A 22,517-nucleotide genomic window follows, 5' to 3' on the forward strand; every position below is an offset into this window, starting at 1 on the left:
AAATTTACAATTCATTTCATCCATGTTAATGTAATCAGTAATGTATTGCATTTGGGTTCTTGCAATTCCTTCTTAAACAATAAGGTAACCACAGTCTGCTGGAGTGTCCAGATTATGAAAATAAGGTATATAGTTTGTAGTGGATGTAGTTGGCAAAATATATCTTGATCAGCTTTGACTAGTGATTGGGAGGTCAGATACTCAAAAATAAAAATAGTATAAACCATATTGCAGCTCTGGCCCTGGGGGCACAGTCCCCTGCTTGTATAGCTGTTTCCTCTGTACGCTTGATTTAGTTAAACAAATCACCTGAACAGCCAGTCAACAAGTTGTGGGCCGTCCTGCCAGGCACCTACCTATTTGAATCAGGTTAGTTTTAGCAGGAAGGGATTTACCCCCCAAGGGAAAGACTAGGGAACTGCTGCTTTAATGCTCTTCGTTCTGGCTTGAGACAAAATCAGATCAAATTCAGGAACATGTGCTTTGATGCATGAGCTAATCCATGTAGATAGTAAAAAAGCGATCAGGCTTTTCCTGTGGTAAGGATTTCCTTTTTTTCTTCGAGGTTCTGTTTTTCACAGATTTTTAATGTATATTTTAAATGATTGCTACACATGGTATTAGAATGTGCCACTTGTCCCTTTTAAGTCGCTTTAAATCTTACAGAAAACAAGTTGAAAGGTTATCAAGTAGAGGTCTCTAACCTTATCTGTTTTTGTTTGTGTTATGCGTTTGTTGTCATGCCGGGAATTAAATTTACTGATTTGTATAAACACTAATATTTCAGTGTTTGACACACTTATCTCTGATNCTAATATTTCAGTGTTTGACACACTTATCTCTGATAACTTAATGCATATATCTCTAATTATAATCCCGTATATATATATTTTTTCACTTCCAGCCTATTTTTCATTGCTTGTGGTGTTATTTTTTTTAAGTAATTTGTTGAAATAAATGCTCGTTTTCCGAAATCAGTGTACACATGTTGGAAGTTCTTCAAAAAAAATATATATATAAAAATAAGAAGAAGAACAGGTAAATCAGACTTTTATAAAAAACAAAAAAAAAAACTCTATTTGTGTATTGGTCAGTAAAAACCTTGTAGGTGCAGCTCTAAAAGAAGTAGAAACTTGATTGTTTTAGTTCATATTTCCATCCTAACCATGTCCAAACATTCAATTGTTAGTCATAACACTATATGACAATTTTTGAAATAATTTAAGCAAAATGGGATTTTCATTGTTATTTTATTTATTTTTTAATTGAAACATTTATTTGATAAAAAAACAACCCTAGGCATTTAAATTGCTTGCAAGAGATTTCTAAAAAAACAACAACACAGAAGCTTTGTAAAATTCAACAGTTCTGCATTTGATTTTTAGATTTATTAATATGTACCAAATAAAAAACATTTCCCCTCTTACAGTTAGCATTAGCAGTGATGAGGACAATTGTTTGTACCTAATATGTAGAGTTACCTATGTATTTATTTTATCATGCTATGTTTAATAAATGCCCTCTTGGGGATCCATTTTACCTTTCTAAACTTCGTTCAGATGTTTGTTTTTGATTTACGAAGTGATTCTTCTAAAACGGTGTTTCTTTGACAGCTCCAGAACCTGGGGATCAACCCAGCCAATATCGGCTTCAGCACACTTACCATGGAATCTGACAAGTTCATCTGCGTGAGGGAGAAAGTGGGCGAGCAGGCCCAGGTTGTCATCATTGATATGGCCGATCCCAATAATCCCATCCGCCGGCCCATTTCTGCTGACAGTGCAATCATGAACCCTGCCAGCAAAGTTATTGCCCTTAAAGGTAAGCGGCACGTTGAATGATAGCAGTATGTTAGGGCATAGGGAGTTTGTTAGATTTTTATGTATTAAATAAAATTAAAAGGTTAAAATGTAGCCAGTTTCTTGCTATTTTCTTGTCTAGTTCATGGGATCATTTGTGTAAATTTACTTTTTGTTGTCAGTTATGTAGCTTTCACATTCTGCTTTTCATTTGGATGTTCATAAATAGATCATTTCCATCTTTGTTTGTCAACAGCTGAAGCGTAGTTTGGTACAAATGAAGTATGAAAGTATTATTAGGAAAAAGTAGCAGTAGAAACAGTAAAAATGTCATGCTGTCATAAATGCTTTGTCTGTTTTGCTTGTTTTTTGCTCTTTTTTCATTTCTTACTGCTCTCTTATGTTTGCAGACGGTGAGTTGAATTTTACATATCCTGAGTTGTCAAAGTGTTCCTGTATGCACTGTCTTAAAATGTTTGCACTTTGCTTTTTGTAATTTAACCCAGATGAAAAACAAAATACTGCTGAAGCAGGGCAGAACAAAATAAGTGTGGCTTTAAAGGTGCCATCTCATTTTTGTAATGTATTTTTGTACATTTGATCCAGTGTACACATATTTTATTCTACATCTTATTTTCCACTGCATACTGTACAGCATATTTTAAATAATTGTGGGTTATTTTTAACTTGGCTACAGTGTGTAAATATACATTTTCCAGTTTATTTAAACTTGTTAAATATTGCAACCAAAAAAAAAGCCTGCATGTAATTGAGTTTATTTATTGGATGTATGATAGAAATCTTTGAGTAGTCGCTTCTGGGTTTACTGTTGAAAATGATGAATCTGATTTACAGATAAGAAAAGTCCAAGTAAGTACACCTGCATCCTCGAGGAACAACAATTAGATGCAACTAAAAGATGTTTTCTTCTGAAACCTCACTCTGTAATAGGAGGTTTGAAACTGTCCAACCAAAAATAAGCATTAGTTACAAAAAAGCAAAGCCTTTTATTATTACAGTGGGTTAAATCCCTTCAAAAACGTTTTTTTTGTTGTTTTTTTTTAAATCTAAAACTGAAGCTCTGAAAACTGCAAAATAAATTGTAATTTACTGTAGCTATTTTTATAGTTACATGTATTCTAGGAGAGAGAAAATTGGAGGAAATATGAATGATACTGTTTGCGTACCACTGCGTTGCCTCTAGTCTGACTTGTCATTTGCTCAATCCTCTAACAGCTTTTTTTAGTTTGTTTTAAAATGAATCATCATCGGTGACCCCAGTTCGACTTTCCATTATAATGCTGTTAAGCTGAGCTTATATCTCAAAAATGCTTTTATTAAACACAGACTTTTATTTTCTCAAACAAATCCTCCCTGTGCTCTATAAAATTAATACCATCCAAACGCAGATAAAAAAAAAAAAACTAAATAAAAAAAAACTATATTACAAGAGTTTATTAGCGGTTCAGTGGCTCAGCCTAAGTTAGGGAAGGTTGACATGAATCTACAACGTCTCACTATATTTTGTGTTGATAATTGAGAATTTGATTTTGAGTCTGTTTGTTTGTGCCATTAGATTGTTGGGTTCTGATTAGGGCTGTAACTACGATTATTTTGCAAATCGATTAATCTGTTGATTATTTTCCAATCAATCGATTAATAATCGGACAGCAAAAGGTTCCTTAAAGTAGACTTTTGCGCAAATTAAACCAGGTGAAACTCAAACTTTTCGACTTGAAGTGCTAGATAGAGCATATTAACAGACAAAAAAGAGTTTTTATCTTAAATGTAAAATGTTTACATCATTTTTTAGTTTTTTACAATTTTGGTGTAATTGCTCCTCGAGGTGGGTTGCTCTTTCAGCTAAAGATGTTATTTATAGTCTCTGCCCTCCAGTTAATGATTAATCGATTAATATATATTATTTCAATAATCGATTAATCATGATTAAACGGATTGTTTCAGCCCTACTTCTGACTGTATGGTACTGCATGTCGAAGGAGCCCCAGAAACACAAATACTGAATCTTAACCAGTATGCTTTATTACACCAGTCACAGTTAGTGCATTCATACAGTTAAATAACACACATTATATTTTATGTTGGTGTTGGGGGGGTCTCTATAAGTCATGCAATTTTTTTTTTTAAAAGAAGGCAGAAGTAATTATACCTCTTCGAAGTTGGGATTTGCAAAGTGGTCTTTCAAAGTTAATCCTGATGAGTCATATTTCTTACAGCATTTTAATCCTCAATAGTTAGAAATGTGGTCATTGGCCATAAATATGTTGTACCAACACAGGTTTTCCTCCTGCTAATAGTATTTTCATCACACTAATTTGCTAAGTAAATACCGGTAGGCTAATTTTATGTTTAATCTGTTAATATCCAGTTTAATAATGTTATAATTAAACTATTCTTCATATCAGTCCTTTGATTTGAACAACGCAAAATTCATTGAATAATGTTTTAGCTGCTCTCCTTCTGTGACCTTTGAATCGGTAGCATTACTAGCAAAATGGCCACTTGAAGCAGGAAGTCCTTCATCATGAGGTTATTGCAAAGGAGGAGAACAGAAGAAATAGGAAAGCTTTATAGGCTGTGAACAAAATAAATTGCTGCTTTCTAAAGTGAGACGACTTTTTTACAAACCTTACACTCTAGTATTACTTTTGAATTGCTTACTCAGAACAGCCACAGCTACTTTTTTATATTGTTTCTAAAAAGCTCAATGCACACAGCTTCACCAAGTATCTAGGAAACATCCCTGTTACCAGGCAGGATGTATTATTAGATTTATATATCTTAGAGCACACTAAAGTTGAACTGGAGGAAATAAAGATGGGTTTCAGTGCTTCTGTCCAGCATCCTCCTCATTATCACATCTGTTTGTCTTTGTGTTTTGTCCATAATCTGCATTCACACCCAGCCTAAATTAACCCACTTTTTGTCTAAAGTGCTCTTTTAATGCTTTTAATGCAATAATAATGTGATGGAAGTTTCATTCTTCTGTGATGATGGTAGAAGTTGATTTGACACTCTTTAAGTCTTATATTTCAAGCTCAATGAATTATTTGAAATGGTTTATTTATTTATAAAAAAAAAAAAAAAAAAGAAAGAAAATTATGCCCAAACAATGCGAACTATGGACATAGAGAAATCTTGCAGGTGATTTCTGTACAAAAAAAAATTATGTCACTGGTGATTTTCACGGTTAAAGCAACCAGGATCAAGTTTCTGATATTTGATGAGACTGAAACTTTATAAAAACCTAGAATTATCTAGAAAACAAACTTGTAAATCTAATTGTAATAAACACAGTTATGGCTATAAGGTTCCACTTTGGCTCTAACTTTTTACAGCACAGTAGCTCCATATTTCAGCTTTGTTTTGTTCTCCTGGCATCATCTCCAAAAATGTATTCAAGAGCAGAACCATATTTGAAGTAGGTTAAATCATTTTCATCGTGGCTTAAATATATATTTGTAACCCCAACCTTAAGGCCGTGGCATCTTGCGTGATTGAATGCAGATCCACATCAGTGTTTGGCCTTGTTTTGGCTTCTTTTTTTTAAAAGTCAAATGCCTGTTAAGCAGCATTTATTCAGCAGATGGAGTAGGTATGCCTCAATGGTAGGTTTAATATAAACGTTTTGCTTTGGCTTGTGTGTTGTAGCAACCTTTAGTCATCACCCTAATTTGAAGTGGACGTTTTAAAAGGGTGAAGGATGATTATTGAGGTGACTTCTGTCCCTGCATGTTAACCTCGGCTTTTGATGTTTCCAGCTGCAAAGACCCTGCAGATTTTTAACATTGAGATGAAAAGCAAGATGAAGGCTCACACCATGACGGATGACGTGACTTTCTGGAAGTGGATCTCTCTCAACACCGTTGCACTGGTCACAGACAACGCCGTGTACCATTGGAGCATGGAAGGCGACTCCCAACCCATCAAAGTGTTTGACCGTCACTCCAGCCTGGCAGGCTGCCAGATCATCAACTACCGCACTGATGCCAAACAGAAGTGGCTGCTTCTCATTGGAATTTCAGCACAGGTAAATTCCCTCTGCGTTAAAAACATGTTGGTGGTGAAAAAAAATATCTCCAAACCTCTCGGCTAGTGGTTCAGTTTTTCTACCTAAAATGTTTCATATTTTTTCTCCAGCAAAACCGTGTTGTTGGGGCCATGCAGTTGTACTCTGTGGATAGAAAGGTCTCTCAGCCCATTGAAGGCCACGCTGCTGGCTTTGCACAATTTAAGATGGAGGGCAACACTGAGGAATCAACTCTGTTCTGCTTTGCTGTTCGGGGACAAGCAGGAGGAAAGGTAAGCTTTAGCAGCCCCGCTAAGCCTCAAGCTCACAGCTGCTTGCATAAAGAGATCCCCAGTGACTTCATCCAGACTCCAGTTTCAAATTGACCTAATTGAAAACCTGAATCTTAACAGAAAGCCAGATTAGATGACTTTGTCTCATTTTACCACTATCATTTTGACTTTCAGCTCCATATTATTGAAGTTGGAACCCCGCCGAGTGGAAACCAACCGTTTCCTAAAAAAGCCGTGGATGTTTTCTTTCCTCCTGAAGCCCAGAATGACTTCCCCGTTGCTATGCAGGTACAGTTCTTACACACATTGGCACCGGTATTTATGAAGCAGTAATTCACAATTCTTAAGGAATAGATGAGTGCATTAAAAGGATCTTTGCAGTTCATTTAAGGTCACAAAAAGGCCAATCATAAAGCAAGTTCAACAAGTTGCACCGAAACCATTTGAGGAATCATGACTTTATCATAACTGTTTAAGATCACCCCTGGAACAAGCTAGTCTAAGCTCTGATTTTCAGCTGTTTCCTAGTGCATGAATTTCATATTTAAAACTGAGCTGTATCATCACCCATCTCCTCTTTCCATACATCTAGATCAGTTCAAAGCAGGATGTTGTTTTCCTCATCACAAAGTATGGTTACATCCACCTGTATGATCTGGAAACCGGAACCTGCATCTACATGAACAGGATCAGCGGGGAAACCATTTTCGTCACAGCCCCACATGAACCCACCGCTGGTATCATTGGAGTTAACAGGAAAGGACAGGTACGTTTGGAGATAATTAGGATTGATTCATTTATCTTGCACTGTGTGTTTATTAAGGCAGGATCTGAAATTAAACATTAAATCAGATTACAAAACTGGATGTTGATCAAAATGTACTTATTAAAGTCAAACCTCTTTTAGTCTGTAGTTCTTCAAAAATAATTTCTCAGACTAATTTATTTCTAAATTAGCTTTTAGCTCAGACTTGATATGCATACATAACACATTTGTATGTGTGTGTTACTGCTGACATTAGTCAGTGAATCACTTTCCTTGCGGTGTGTCAGCCAACTTTCTCTATCAGCTTGAATCCTTGGGTGTGACCTTGATTGAGGAAATCTATGTGAAAATATCTCGCTGCAGCAGCATTTTCAGTTTGGGGCAGCATGTGACAGCCTCAGCGGGGAGGCTAAGCTTGGCCGGGCAGGCTGCACAACCTAATCCTGTTATTTGTCTTGGCACACACCTGCAGGGCCTGCGTGCACAGCTCAGAGTGCTGCTCATGGACTCTGATAGTAATTTTAACAACAAGATGATGCCCCTGACCTGAGCCTGGGTTTAAGTTATACATTGTGGTGTTTGTTGTTGTTTAACTATTTGTTTTTGTTTTTTCGCTTTTTAAACCTAGTTGTTTAAAAAAAAAATTTTTCAAATTCAGTAATAATCATAACTCCTAAATTCTAAATAATCCTGAATAAGATTTTTTTTTTTTTATGTCAGCATAATATATAATATAATGCAAAAAATACAATGCAAAATTCCTTAAACAACTTCAACTTCTGCAAGAATACACACACATTCTTTCATCTGCTGCAATGCATGTTATTTGCAGTGGTGTCAAAAGTACACACATTTGTTACTTAGGTAGAAGTATAGATACTGCAGTTTAAAAACACTGTAAAAAGTAGGAAGAAAAATAAGTAATGGAGTAAAGTATAAATACCTAAAAAGTGTACTTAAGTACAGTTACGAAGTATTTGTACTTGGTTACTTGACACCTCTGGTTATTTTAGGTTTATATAATAATTCAACTACATTTGGTCTATATGCAGTGGTAGAAAAAGAAGACATGCTTGTAAATTAACCAATAAGAAAATGTAGAGTGCAGACCCTGAAGAGAACATGTCTGAGTTTTACCTTCTCGCTGCACAGCAAACCTGAACAGTAAATTCAATTGAAGCATGCTGATTTATTGGAATGACCGAGTCAAAGTCAAGACATGAATCCTATTGAACAATCTGTGGCAAAATTTAACCTATGATTAGCTACGTTTACATGCGCAAAATTTCCCAGATCCGAACCAAACCTTGGTTGATCGGAAATTCAAAATCTCCGTTTACATGGACACTAAATGAAATGATCCGATCATGACGTGTGTATACATGTACCAAGCGTTGGATCAGATTAAATCTTTTAAGCATGCGCAGAACTTCCTGCCAAACTTGGCAGTTCTGTCTGCGTCTGGTTCTTGGGAGGCCTGAAAAACGATGCGCTCGGAGCGAGCGGAAAGAAAAACGGAGAGAGGAGGAAAAAAGCGCTTGGCAGCGAAATGTCCGAGAGAAAATGTAGAGAATGAGCGATTGAACCGGCGTGGGAGAGCGAGTGGGCTGTGGAGAGAGAAAAGAGGAAGAGGAGGAGGATAAATTCCTGCTTCCTGCAGCTTTAAATTAACTTGAGTGTATAAGTCGGCGTTCCTAGACTCCTCCCGCCATGTTGTTCACAACAAGAGCGAGAGCGACCGGTGGTTTCCTGTTGTTGACAAGGCGGAAAAACGTCACGCTGACGTCGCACACATGCGCAGTGAAGATTATTTTACTCTTAAGATCCGAATGGGTGTTTACATGGACGCCAATCAGAATGGCGATCGGCAAAAACCACCTCTCTCTTTCGGAATTAAATTTATATCCGAACGGACCGAATCGGATTAGAATCTTCAGTCTGACATGTTTACATGAAACATTTTTGATCTGATCAGGCCTTCAATCCGATTATTTGTGTCCATGTAAACGTAGCTATTGAAACTCTCCTTCCAATCTGATATGAGGTTTTTTTTTCTGTTTAGAAAACATAATTATTTGTAGTGTTGGTTTATCACATTAAATTCAATAATTTTCCTTGACGTTTGTGGCTCTTGTGTGACTAAAGTGCAAAAACAAAACCCCAAAACAAAAAGATACTTTAGACGCTGCCTCAGGTTATAGAGTTACTGTATTCTTTTCTTTTATAATCTGTGTTATTTGTTTTTTGGGGTTTTTCCAGGTACTGTCGGTGTGTGTAGAGGAAGAAAACATAATTCCCTACATTACCAATGTGCTCCAGAACCCAGACCTGGCTCTCCGTATGGCTGTACGCAACAACCTCGCTGGTGCTGAAGAACTTTTCGCCCGCAAATTTAACACCCTGTTTGCGGCAGGGAATTACTCAGAAGCAGCAAAGGTGGCAGCCAATGCCCCTAAGGTACTGCTTGGCCCTGCTAACATGTAGCTAAATGAGTCTGAAAGAATTTTCCCTATTTCTCAGTCAGCATACCTACTTATCCATCTCTGCTTCAGGGCATCCTGCGGACTCCAGACACCATTCGTCGGTTCCAAAGTGTTCCAGCCCAACCAGGCCAGACCTCCCCTTTGCTTCAGTACTTCGGCATTCTGCTGGACCAGGGCCAGCTGAATAAGTTTGAGTCTCTGGAGCTATGCAGGCCTGTGCTTCAGCAGGGCCGCAAGCAGCTACTGGAAAAATGGCTAAAGGAGGACAAGGTAAATAAAACTAGATCTGCTATTTATTCTTTCTGACAGTAAAAAAAAAAAACTCCATCAAGACCTTTTTGGGCTAATTTTGATAAATGATTTAGCTTCTGGTTGTCATTTTTCTCCACAATTTATCATAAAATTTTGTAATACGATGGAAATATATGGCTGTGAAAATGAAACTAAACATTTAAAAGTCAAATTCCAGCAGGTTTATCACCCAGGTTAAAAAACAATCCTCTGCTTTATCATCCAAATATTATACAGTTTTATTACTCATAGTGAGGAATTTTTTCCAACACTTTATGAACAAAATCTGATTCCACAAACACTTTGTCCTTGATTTGTGCATCATCTGACTTTTTTATAATTGTTGTTTTGTTTTTTTCCAGCTGGAATGTTCTGAGGAGCTGGGAGACCTGGTGAAGTCTGTGGATCCCACTCTTGCCCTCAGTGTGTATCTCAGAGCAAACGTCCCCAATAAAGTCATTCAGTGCTTCGCAGAGACTGGACAGTTCCAGAAGATTGTTCTCTATGCCAAAAAGGTGTGTGACGGCAGACTTTCATGCATCCTCTTTCCTTTTTTTGTCAATGCAGAAAAAGGGAAGGGGTTCTAACCTGGGTTAGGTAAGGTATTTTTAAGACAAGTCTAAGTTAATTTAACCATATGAACCATCTGTCGATTCTGCAGGTGGGCTACACACCCGACTGGATCTTTCTGCTGAGGAATGTAATGCGAATCAGTCCCGAACAAGGACTCCAATTCTCCCAGATGTTGGTTCAGGATGAGGAACCACTTGCTGACATCACACAGGTAAACCACAGGTCTTAAGTTAAAGGATGGATCCAGTTACTAGAAAACTGCCTGATTTAAAAACTCCTGTTGACTTTCTGTTATAAAGTTTTAAAAAATTCAATGACCTGATTAAACATGCAACTAATTGTATGTTTGCAGATTGTTGACGTATTCATGGAGTACAACCTGATCCAGCAGTGCACGTCATTCCTACTTGACGCTCTGAAAAACAACAGACCCATGGAAGGGCCACTGCAGACACGCCTACTGGAAATGAACTTGGTCCACGCACCACAGGTAGCTGCATAGATTCAGACGTCCTATAGGCAGAAACAGGCTGATCCAAGCCAGTACTAGATCACTTAAATTCCATTACAATTCCTGACATTTTGATAACTTTAGATTCTTTAATTGTATTTGGACAGTTTTTGAAAAATTTTAGTCACTGCAACCTTGTTTTAAGAAAAGTCTGATTGGGATTAGAAATCTCGTCGACAGTAATTCCCTTCAAAGAGAGCAGCACGGAAGACGAACACAAACATTATAACTAAGAGATACAAAGTTCGGCAGTGAAAATCATGTGAAACGGCAAACAGATGTTCCATGTCATTCAGAATTTCCTGAAGTCCTCAAGGGAAACCATGCCATGAAGTGTAAAGTCTTTGCAGTTTTTTTTCCTGGTAAAGGTGGCAGCAGCATACATAAAAAATAACTCTTTACCCCATCTCAGTTTGTACCCTTAGAGATGAGAATTAATAATAGTTCTCTGTATGAAGCCTGTAAGGCTCTGGACTCTTCAGATGGGAAATTAGACAGGTTAGATGGAAGGTGGCCAGGAGCTGACTTGATGTGTTAGCTCGCATCTTTATAATTGGGACCAGCGACTTTTTGAGGTAATGAACAGTGACGGGTGACTGATGTCATATTAGGAAGGAAGTTCTCAGGGCTGTCATGCTGCATTTAGAGCATGTAGGAAGATCATTACTACTAGGCAGTCAGGAAGCCAGCAGCAACCAAGCTGTTTAAATGGATCTGTTGAAAGTTTCTTATTATGACGTTTTTTTTCTTTGTTTTTTTGTTGTAGGTTGCTGATGCCATCCTTGGCAATCAGATGTTCACCCACTATGACCGTGCCCATGTCGCTCAGCTGTGTGAGAAGGCTGGCCTCCTGCAGAGGGCGCTGGAACACTACACAGACCTGTATGACATAAAGCGAGCTGTGGTGCACACCCACCTTCTCAACCCGGAGGTATCAAAAACAAATATTCCCTAAATATCCACTAAGTTAACCATTGTTACAGAGGGCTGTAATTGTACCTGCTGCATGTCCTCTGATAATCTCGCAGTGGTTGGTGAATTTCTTCGGCTCCCTCTCAGTTGAGGATTCTTTGGAGTGTCTGAGAGCCATGCTGTCAGCCAACATCCGCCAGAACCTACAGATCTGTGTGCAGGTTGCCTCCAAGTACCATGAACAGCTGACCACTCAGTCCCTCACTGAATTGTTTGAGTCATTTAAAAGCTTTGAAGGTATGTTGCAAATATGTTAAATGTTTGTATCAACTTTGCAACTGGACTTTAGGAGAAAATAATGTTTTATTTATCTTGATATTTATCTTCCAGGATTGTTTTACTTCTTGGGTTCTATTGTGAACTTCAGTCAGGATCCAGAAGTCCACTTTAAATACATTCAAGCTGCCTGTAAAACCGGCCAGATTAAAGAGGTGGAGAGAATCTGCAGAGAAAGCAACTGCTACGACCCGGAACGGGTGAAGAACTTCCTGAAGGTAGGAAACCAGCAGTGCAGAACCTTTTTCCTCCACTGATCTATCCCATCATCTATGGTTTAAACTCCATTTTTGTGATTTAATGTGTGATATATTTCACTCAACAGGAGGCCAAACTGACTGACCAGCTGCCTTTAATCATTGTCTGTGACCGCTTCGATTTTGTCCATGACCTGGTCCTGTACCTGTATCGCAACAGCCTTCAGAAATACATTGAAATCTACGTTCAGAAGGTAGAGGACTGCCCTCCCAGGAGACTCTTTAGATGTTTGTTTTTTTATGCATTAATATCAGTTGATAATGACATTGTGGTTTCTGGATTATTTGTTCCAGGTGAACCCAAGCCGTCTGCCAGTGGTTATTGGAGGTTTGTTGGACGTGGACTGTGCTGAGGATGTGATTAAGAACCTGATCATGGTTGTCAGGGGGCAGTTTTCTACAGATGAACTTGTTGCTGAAGTGGAGAAAAGAAATCGGTAAGAGCTGAGCTATCCTCAGGGTGAAGTATACAACCCAGTCAGACTGCTGTATTTGCTTCAGAATGCTCTCTTGTGTCTCTAAATCAGTGTTTTCTCCTCTCTCCAGTCTGAAGTTGTTGCTGCCCTGGTTGGAGGCCCGTATTCATGAAGGTTGCGAGGAGCCTGCAACTCACAACGCTTTGGCCAAGATCTACATCGACAGTAACAATAACCCGGAGCGTTTTTTAAGGGAGAACCCATATTACGACAGCCGTGTGGTGGGCAAATATTGCGAGAAGAGAGACCCCCACTTGGCTTGTGTGGCGTACGAGAGAGGACAGTGTGACCAGGAACTCATTCATGTAAGCTGAAAATAAGCAACTCTTATGGTTTAACATCTGATGGCTGTTTCAATAAATGCGAGACCCCCTTTTTTTTTTTTTTTCCTTGATTTGTTGTTTTATTTCAGCTTCTCTATTTGACGTTTTTCAGGTGTGCAATGAAAACTCACTGTTCAAGAGTCTCTCCCGCTACCTCGTTAAACGCAAGAACCCCGAGTTATGGGCAAGTGTCCTGCTGGAGACCAACAACTACAGGAGACCTCTCATCGACCAGGTCTGACCAGCTTTATGCTGAGAATTCCCACTTTGATTTTCACACATCATTGGTTCTATTATCACTGCAGAAAAATTCAAGCCAAATTTGTCCAGTCTATTAACCTTTGGTTAAAGGCCAGTAGAAAGCTAAAACATAGATTCTAACTCGAGGCTCTTTTTTCCCTCTTGGAATAGCAGGAAATGCCTTCTTTCTTAGCCACCCTCTGGGGAAAGGGCAATTCTTCTAGGTTAGACCAATGTTTCACTGAGTTTTTAGCTATTCTGGATAAATTGTGCTGTTTTTGTGCTGCAGGTGGTCCAGACTGCCTTATCAGAAACTCAGGATCCAGAGGAAGTGTCTGTCACAGTCAAGGCTTTCATGACAGCTGACCTGCCCAATGAGCTCATTGAGCTTCTGGAAAAGATTGTGCTGGACAATTCTGTGTTCAGTGAGCACAGGTATCGCATCCCCCATCTCTCACATAGATAAACTTCTATCATTCAAATCCTCCGTCAGTAGCATAAACAGTAGCGTTATGTTGTTTCTAATCTGGTGAACATCTTAAATAATTTCAGAAACCTCCAGAACCTGCTCATTCTAACGGCCATCAAAGCGGACCGAACTCGTGTTATGGAGTACATTAATCGCCTTGACAACTATGATGCCCCAGACATAGCAAACATTGCCATCAGTAATGAGCTGTTTGAGGAGGCCTTTGCAATTTTCAGGAAGTTTGATGTCAACACGTCTGCTGTGCAGGTGAGTGCCATCTGCTCCTCTGCTTTTTCTTACTTTAGTTCTATTTTTCTGGCATTAGCTGCATGTTAAGATTGTTTTGGTTTATTTTCACCTCTCTCTTTGCTCCCCAGGTTCTGATTGAGCACATTGGGAACCTGGACAGAGCATATGAATTTGCAGAGCGTTGCAATGAGCCTCCAGTGTGGAGCCAGCTGGCAAAGGCTCAGCTTCAGAAGGGGATGGTTAAAGAGGCCATCGACTCCTACATCAAGGCTGATGACCCATCTGCTTACATGGAGGTGGGACAGGCTGCAGCCCAAAGCGGTGAGATGTTCTCTATCATGGTAGCTGGATTAAGACTTTTACGTTTTAAAAGTTTCATGTAAAAAAAATGATTGGTGTGTGCAGGAAACTGGGAGGACCTCGTCAAGTTCCTGCAGATGGCTCGTAAGAAGGCCCGCGAGTCGTATGTGGAAACAGAGCTGATCTTTGCTTTGGCCAAAACCAATCGCCTGGCAGAGCTGGAGGAGTTCATCAACGGTCCCAATAATGCCCACATTCAGCAAGTAGGTCCTGAGTAGCACACCCCTTTTTGGATCAGCCAGAACACAGTCTGGTTTAATCTGGTTTAACCTCCGATTTATCTTCATTCAGGTGGGCGATCGTTGTTACGACGACAAGATGTACGAAGCAGCCAAACTGCTTTACAACAACGTGTCCAACTTTGGCCGTCTGGCTTCCACTTTGGTGCACTTGGGAGAATACCAGGCAGCTGTGGACGGAGCACGCAAGGCCAACAGCACCCGCACCTGGAAGGAGGTGAGGAGAGTTCTGCTGATTTATCTTTAGAGGGTTTAGAAATGAAATGCTTTTAAAAAGCTCACATATTGTTTGTCCTTGCTGCCGTTCAGGTTTGTTTCGCCTGTGTGGATGGGAAGGAGTTCCGTCTAGCCCAGATGTGCGGTCTGCACATCGTCGTCCATGCTGACGAACTGGAGGAATTAATCAACTACTACCAGGTAAATTGGATAGCTTCAGTTGAAAATGGAAAAATAAATTAATCATTTGAATTTAATTGTGTGACTTGTTTAGCTAAGCAGGAAATAATATTAATTGTATGAAAATTAGGCAATGCCTTCATCTGAGCTGTGAAGGAAAACATAATCTGCTATGTGAGGAAATTGCAAAGATAAGTTTTTTGAATGCAATTCCTTGGTTGGAGTCCTGAGTCCTTTTGGGTGTCACCTGCAGGACCGCGGTTACTTTGAGGAGCTGATCACCATGCTTGAGGCTGCGCTGGGCCTGGAACGTGCACACATGGGAATGTTCACGGAGCTGGCCATCCTTTATTCCAAGTTTAAACCCCAGAAGATGAGGGAACACCTGGAGCTCTTCTGGTCTCGTGTCAACATTCCTAAAGTACGTTTGATTTCCTATCATCCATTAACTGCAATCATCCATTTTAAGCAAACGTGTATAAACCTGGAAGCAAAGTATTAGAAGGTAGTGGAATAACCTCTGACTGTGTTTCAGGTTCTCAGGGCAGCTGAACAGGCCCACCTCTGGGGTGAGCTGGTGTTCCTCTACGACAAGTACGAGGAGTATGACAACGCCATCATCACCATGATGAACCATCCATCTGACGCCTGGAAGGAGGGCCAGTTCAAAGATATTGTCACCAAGGTACAAAAAAGAAAAAGGAAAAAGTAAATTCTGTCAGACTGAGGAGAAATCACTGAATGGTTGCTTCTCTTTACAGGTGGCTAATGTAGAGTTGTACTACAAGGCCGTCCAGTTTTATCTGGAATTCAAGCCGTTGTTACTGAATGATCTGCTCATCGTGCTCTCTCCGAGGCTGGACCACACGCGTGCTGTGAACTTCTTCAGCAAGGTTCAATACACTGCCAATGGAAGGAAGTTAGAAGGTTGTCAGTAGTCAGGGGTTGTTGGGGTGCTGATGACCTGTTTCCTGTTTTTTTCTGTTTAGGTCAAACAGCTGCCTCTGGTCAAACCGTACCTGAGATCGGTCCAGAATCACAACAACAAGGCAGTGAATGAGGCACTCAACAACCTTTTCATTAATGAGGAAGACTATGCGGTATATGACCTGTTTTATTGTCTATCAGTTTATATGCACCAGGTTTTTTTTTTTTTTTAATATGTCTAAATATGGATGCAAAAAAGGTTATTTTGATTCATGTGCTGCATTTAGGTTATAAATGGTTTCACACTCTTTTACCATCTTTTTGTTTTTTAGGCACTGCGAACATCCATCGACGCATACGATAACTTTGACAACATCTCACTGGCTCAGAGCCTGGAGAAGCATGAGCTGATTGAATTCAGGAGGATTGCAGCTTACCTTTTCAAGGGTAACAACCGTTGGAAACAGAGCGTTGAGCTCTGCAAGAAGGACAAGCTCTACAAGGTGCAGAAATCGAACCACAGCAAATCTTAACCTCTTTGTTTGAATAATTTTCACTGTTCCAAAATGCACAAAACGCTCCCTTAGATTGAGCTTACAGATGTGGCTTCTGTGATCTCTTCCTGCAGGATGCCATGCAGTATGCATCAGAGTCCAAAGACATAGAGCTGGCTGAGGAGCTCCTAGCCTGGTTCCTGCAGGAAGACAAGAAGGAGTGTTTTGCCGCCTGCCTGTTCACCTGCTACGACCTGCTGCGGCCAGATGTGGTGCTGGAAACCGCCTGGCGACACAACATCATGGACTTCTCCATGCCATACTTCATCCAGGTTATGAGAGAGTATCTCTCTAAGGTGGGTTTGCTGGACGTAGACTAGTACGAGCTGTCTGGAGCTAAAATCTAAATACAGTAAAAGATAAGCAACTATAAACAAATTCTACTAGAGAAACTTGATGGTATGAAGAGTTATTTCCCTGTGAAAGATCTTGAGTTGGTTTTACAAACTTACACCAGTCCTTCCTGTCTGTGAAGACCAGCTTTTCCATAGCAGTCCCAGTAAAACAGGGACACAATAGTCTTATTGAACCAAAACTCAGTAGTTCTACATGTTGCTTGAACAGCTGCTAGGATGCGTCTTCATACACTATTTGCCAGTAAAGTTTTTTTTTTCTGCACAGTTTCAGAAGTTCCTTAGTATCAGCAGCTCTTCCTCTGTTCTCGCTCCTCTTCCTCTGCTTCTGTCCTTCATCGTCTCATCTTGTTTGTTTTTCAATCATTCAAGCTGCTTTTCCATACAAATGTGTTGCTTCATTTATCACTGTTACATGGCAGAAATACAAGCTGTGTTGCTTTCATTACAGGTAGTAGAACTAAATAGCTTTACGCCTCAAAGTTTCAGTTATGTAATATTTTCTTTTAAAAAAGAGTTTGTTTCATATACTCAGGGTTAATTTGTCGCATTGTTTACTACCTTCAGATAGCTGCATTATGGAATCTAACTGCAGCCCCTTAGAGTTCACTTTTTTTTAAATATATATATATATATATATATATATATATATATATATATATATATATATATATATATGACTAAAACCAGAGGCGTACAGCGGCTAAAATAAAAAAAAGTGTGCATTTGTATCAAAAGTGGCGTTAATTACCCGCATCACTCAGAGGGTTTTTGTTGTTCATTAATGACAAACCCTCTGTTTGCTTTATGTTTCTCTGTCATTTCTACTTTTGGGAGACTCTAGGTTGTTTTTTTTCTTCCTTAAGTTGCCTCTCTGAATTTCCTTTCCAGGTTGATGCGATAAAGGAAAAGGTGAAAGTCGAATCCATTTTCTAATCATTCTTTTTGACCCCCTTCCTTCCCTCTGCCATGACCAGTAGCTTTTAGTTTGCAGGAGTAAAGTTAGCAGAAACTGCATGCACCCTCCTCCCTTCATATCACTCTGCTGCTTCTGACTGTGAGCTCCTCTAGACAACCTACCAACCCACAGTGTTCCTGAGTGGGGCTCTTCACACCCAACCTCTAAGGCTCTGTTTGGAAAGTCAGGCTTTTCTAATGCAGAGATTAAGTGAAAATATATTTATTAAATGTAATAAAAGGAAGTTGATGTGAGAAATCTTTGAATTAATGTTTCTATACATATTAACACTCTTTACGAGAGTTATACCTGTTAGTTAAATATTTCTACTTTAGATTTTTTTTATTTTGGTAACATTACAGCCATGGCCTTTCATTAGCTTTTTATCAGCTGGTTATGTGGTGGAACGCAAATAGTGTGTATTTGTGAAGTGGAAGCAACAAAAGAGGCCATTAGTCACAAAGTCCAGGAAAATTTCATTAAAGAGTGAGAATAGCGACTTAAAGTTTGCTCTAGAAAGCAAATGCATTTAAGAAATTGATATGTCTGAATTACATTTGACCTATACGCAAAATTACATCTTTTGATTGATTCTACATACAGCCTTGAACATACACCCCCACAGTGAAACATGGTGGTGGCAGCATCATGCTGTGGGTTAAGGTTGGTGTATTTGTGAACCAGAGCTAAATCAAAGAGGGAAATACGTGGAAAGACTAAGGGTGTTTTCACACCTGCAGCTTCAATTCGATCTAAATGTAGGTTTGATAAATTAGATCCTTTTTGGGTCAGTGCACAATCGGACACTACTGCGGCCTGAAGTGGTGGCCTCGGTTCGGCTCCAGACGAACCCTGTTGCGCACTAGTTGTTGTCTGAGAACAGCCTTACTCTGGTGTAATAATACACTGCTCAAAAAATAAATGGAACACGTAAACAGCAATGTAACTTCAATCAAATCAATCTTCGGTGAAATCAAACCGTCCACTTAGGAAGCAACACTGATTGACAATCAATTTCATGTGTTTTTGTGCAAATGGAATAGATGGCAGGTGAAAACTATTGACAGTTAGCAAGACTCTGACGTGGTGGAAAAATTGGAAAGTTAGCTTGTATGAGTGATGCAAACAGATACTTTTAGGCAGAGCGTGCACAAAATGAAATTTTGGATGATAAAATGGATGAATTTTACTGCTTAGTCAGAGAAATGGGCCCGTGAAGCTTCTTCACGCGCTTAATGGGCGTTTCCTTTCTGAAGCTGGTACAGGCTGTGTGCTTTTTTTTTTGTTTGTTTTGGTTTTGTGGAGAGGGTGACATCTTCCGATATAACTTTAAATTTTGTGTGTGCATCCAAATCGAGGCCTTCACTGCTTAATAAATTTGATTTCCATGGATGAAGAAGAATTCCATGAGTATTTAATTGCGTCATATCTAAAATGTGTTCCCTTGATTTGTGAGCAGTGTGTATATGAATGACTTTGTCAATTTATGTCTGCCCCAGATGAGGCTATCACAGTACAACTTAAGGAGTATTAATCTGTGCCTTCTCCTGAATACGGCAGATATTTCCATTCGGCGTCTCCAATGCATCAAAATATTATCTTCAAGCTGCAGCTGCACTTAATTTTCAAACACAATCGTTTGCCAGTAGTTGTAACTTTCTGTCTCCTGAAAGCTGGTATAGACATGCAAATGTCGTAACAGCTATAGGTTATGCGGTTAAGCACTGACTAAAAGAGAGCCTTAATGCAAATGTACACCACACTTTTCAGATTTCAATTTAGAAATTAAAAATCATGTAACTTTATCTTCTACTGTACTGTTATGAACAACTTTGGGTTGGTGTAACAGATACTATCACAGTAAAAAATATATATTTTAGTATACATTGTGTTTGGGGGGAAAAAAAAGAAAAGGAAGCTGAGTAATAGAATGATTTGAGAAAACCGCTCTATATAATAGGTGTTGGTATTTAAATGTTGGATGTAAGGAAAAGGGCATGATGGCTGAAAACATTTTATGAGACAGCTGATTAATGATCTTAGTTTCAAACCCATCACACAGCAGATAAAGTGTGAGAACCTATTTTATTTGAGCAGTATATATTTTGATACTGTACTCCTAAAAGAGCTGCCTTCTTTAGTGAACCAACCAAAAGATGAAACCATGTACCCAAAATGAGTTGTTTCATTTAGCTGCCTGCAGCTAAACTCCTAAATGTGACTTTGTCCAGATCTTCCCTGTGGTGCATTTTTAAGACATTTGATTGTGCAGCCACATAGGGAGCCGGCTTTCCAAACCACTTTCCTTAGCCCAGGGTGAAGAGTGCCCCTCTGGTCTGATCCCTGCCCTGCTGTTGTCAGGTCCTCTCATTCAGAGTTACAGATGGATACGCTGACTTGTTAACTCCACTCAGCTGCAGTCTGCTGTTAACATCCTGAATCATTTCTTCATAACTTCACTCGGGTCTCTCTCATATTTCTTACTGTTAAAAGGTTTTTTCTTGCTTGCTTCCTTTTAGTTGTTAGATTTGAACATTGGTGCAGAGCTCAGACTGCAGCTAAGTGTTAGCCTAATTTCTGTTAAAGCAGCCTTTATATTTCCAGAGACTTGTTTACCTGCATTATTTAGACGTTTCTCTGTGTTAAAAGGTTGTAGCATAAAGTCCAATAAAGGTGGGTTAACGTATTGAAAAAGATGTTCTATGAACAGTAAATCTCTTCAAGTTTAGTTTAAATGCAGGATGGTATGGAGCAGTTTAAGCTTGTTTGTTCGGGAGAGAGAAGTAGACAAGCATGCACCCTCTGCCTCCCCCCCGTAGCACTCAGAACAGGCTAAAAGAGGTCGCCGTTGGCTGTTTCTGCTTCTGGAAACCTTGAATTGGCTGAACAGATTCATCCCCTCCACCCTCTCTCACTCCCCTCCCACTGTAGCTCGCTCTCCTTCTGTCTTTCTCATGCACCCTTTCAGAAGAAAAGAACTAATCTGCTGCTTCAGCATGTCCTTCAACCCCTCTCTTGTCAAATGAAACTGCAGCCTGTATCTTCTCAACGTAGCCTGCTTAGTCAGATCGACTGTAGCCGTTTGTGACGCCGTATGTAGAGAACTGAACCCAAACCACGTAGCTGTATAGGCTCTCTGGGGATCTCGGTTCTCGCTTTCCCTACTGGTCTCTTTCTTGGCTTTGTTATAAATCAGTTAACCTTGGCCAATTATTTTCTTAATCGACTCCACATCACCTTCTGATAGCTGTTTTACTTAGAAGATAGCAGGACACCATCTATTCGCTTTGGACTCTTAACTAAAGGTGAAATAATTCACTAATATTCAGTTCTTTTGATTCCATATTTGTAAATTTGTAATTTACAAAACCTTGTATGACTAATTAGTTTGGACTTTGAGCAGTCATGATGGCTGAAGGTCTATTTCTTTTTGAGTGAAAGATTTTAGTCATCCTCCAGCTAAAGATGGGGACACTAGTGTTAAAATGTTGAGTTGGTTCTCTACATACATACATGTTCTGGGTGGCTGGATGGTGGGACCATTATTGCCCAGCAGCTATTTGTCTTTGTCTGTCCTCCTACTTCCCTAACAGAAATAAACAGATGTCCATCTAATAGACACCTGTAGTCCAGCTTGATTAGAGTAGCCAGTAGCAGTCTAACAATAGTTATTCCTCAGGCCTCATGTAGGGCCTCCAACACATGAGTAAGGTCTGCCTACTGCAGCCTGTTTCTTTTCATTTATTGATTTAAAATCTGGACTGTATTGATCTTCGCCTATCAGGAATGGTCCCATCCGTCAGCCAGTGAAATAACCCCGAGGTCAGTTTTTGTTTTGTTTTTACAAACGTGGCGTCTCTGCCTGTGCTCTTCAGGAGCCCATCGCCGACTGTTCAGCTGAAGTCTGACTCAGGGATGTCTTTCCACAGGTGGACAAACTTGAAGCCTCTGAGTCTCTGAGGAAACAGGAGGAGCAGGCCACAGACTCACAACCCATTGTTTACGGTAGGAGCGGCTCATTTTTTTATCTCTCTTCCCATCCATCTCTTCTTCTGTTCTAAGCGTTCAGTCTTCTGTTGTTGCAGGCACACCCCAGCTAATGCTCACAGCAGGGCCCAACATGGCCGTGCCTCCACAGCAGGCCTATGGCTACGGCTACACGGCTGCACCAGCCTACGGCCAGCCGCCACAGGCCGGCTTTGGTTACGGCATGTGAACAGCCAGCCTCCCAACCGGCACAATCTGACCTTCCATCTGCCCTCCCTTTGTGTTCCTCACCAGCTTCCCATGGTCTTCTACTCACTGCAAGGGCCACAAGCAAGCAACAGCCCACTCTTGTTTTGAGTTTACTTCCTTTTTCTTTCTCTTTATTTATTTTTCTAGATTATCCTATAAATGGAGAAAACATTTTACAGCACTGAAGGACTTTATTTTGTATTTGTAAGTTGTTGGACCACCTGTTTTTCACATTCCATATTTATAACTACTTATTTAGACCTTTTTGTTTGAATGTTACTGTCATGTTTTTTTTTAAATCGGTTTGTGCAGAAGTGGACTTGCTAAAGCTCAGCATTGAACCTTTGAAGTAGGTGGAGGAGCATTGGATTTTGCACTCATGAAGAAATTAATGTAGACGAGCTCTTACTTTTGATGTACTGAACATGTGAACAGCCTCCATTGTCTTGTCTGTAAATGCATTTCATTATTGTATATTCTGAGGAG

General features: G+C 39.7%; 1 protein-coding gene across 5 annotated transcripts in view; it reads left to right on the forward strand.

Moving 5' to 3' along the window:
* The window catches only part of LOC107101887 (clathrin heavy chain 1), a 25,666-nt gene extending 3,149 nt beyond the window's left edge, over positions 1-22,517 (forward strand). The window contains exons 2-35 of one of the 5 annotated variants that reach the window (XM_015400969.1): positions 1,614-1,821; positions 2,210-2,212; positions 5,582-5,850; positions 5,961-6,122; positions 6,297-6,410; positions 6,715-6,888; positions 9,148-9,345; positions 9,441-9,641; positions 10,025-10,177; positions 10,324-10,446; positions 10,588-10,725; positions 11,513-11,677; positions 11,775-11,955; positions 12,049-12,212; positions 12,320-12,445; positions 12,546-12,688; positions 12,798-13,032; positions 13,163-13,285; positions 13,580-13,725; positions 13,843-14,026; positions 14,137-14,329; positions 14,414-14,571; positions 14,660-14,824; positions 14,917-15,024; positions 15,257-15,424; positions 15,539-15,688; positions 15,765-15,896; positions 15,993-16,103; positions 16,263-16,433; positions 16,559-16,780; positions 17,729-17,749; positions 21,580-21,617; positions 21,725-21,800; positions 21,881-22,517. In XM_015400969.1, the coding sequence (XP_015256455.1) occupies positions 1,614-1,821; positions 2,210-2,212; positions 5,582-5,850; positions 5,961-6,122; positions 6,297-6,410; positions 6,715-6,888; positions 9,148-9,345; positions 9,441-9,641; positions 10,025-10,177; positions 10,324-10,446; positions 10,588-10,725; positions 11,513-11,677; positions 11,775-11,955; positions 12,049-12,212; positions 12,320-12,445; positions 12,546-12,688; positions 12,798-13,032; positions 13,163-13,285; positions 13,580-13,725; positions 13,843-14,026; positions 14,137-14,329; positions 14,414-14,571; positions 14,660-14,824; positions 14,917-15,024; positions 15,257-15,424; positions 15,539-15,688; positions 15,765-15,896; positions 15,993-16,103; positions 16,263-16,433; positions 16,559-16,780; positions 17,729-17,749; positions 21,580-21,617; positions 21,725-21,755 (4,878 nt within the window). In that variant the 3' untranslated portion in view covers positions 21,756-21,800; positions 21,881-22,517. The remainder of the gene's footprint in view (positions 1-1,613; positions 1,822-2,209; positions 2,213-5,581; positions 5,851-5,960; positions 6,123-6,296; positions 6,411-6,714; positions 6,889-9,147; positions 9,346-9,440; positions 9,642-10,024; positions 10,178-10,323; positions 10,447-10,587; positions 10,726-11,512; positions 11,678-11,774; positions 11,956-12,048; positions 12,213-12,319; positions 12,446-12,545; positions 12,689-12,797; positions 13,033-13,162; positions 13,286-13,579; positions 13,726-13,842; positions 14,027-14,136; positions 14,330-14,413; positions 14,572-14,659; positions 14,825-14,916; positions 15,025-15,256; positions 15,425-15,538; positions 15,689-15,764; positions 15,897-15,992; positions 16,104-16,262; positions 16,434-16,558; positions 16,781-17,728; positions 17,750-21,579; positions 21,618-21,724; positions 21,801-21,880) is intronic. The other 4 variants (XM_015400964.1, XM_015400967.1, XM_015400966.1 and 1 more) reach the window with 4 other exon arrangements.

This window comes from Cyprinodon variegatus, unplaced genomic scaffold (assembly GCF_000732505.1).
Source record: "Cyprinodon variegatus isolate N-32 unplaced genomic scaffold, C_variegatus-1.0 Scaffold1168, whole genome shotgun sequence".
NCBI classification, from domain to species: Eukaryota; Metazoa; Chordata; class Actinopteri; order Cyprinodontiformes; family Cyprinodontidae; genus Cyprinodon; species Cyprinodon variegatus.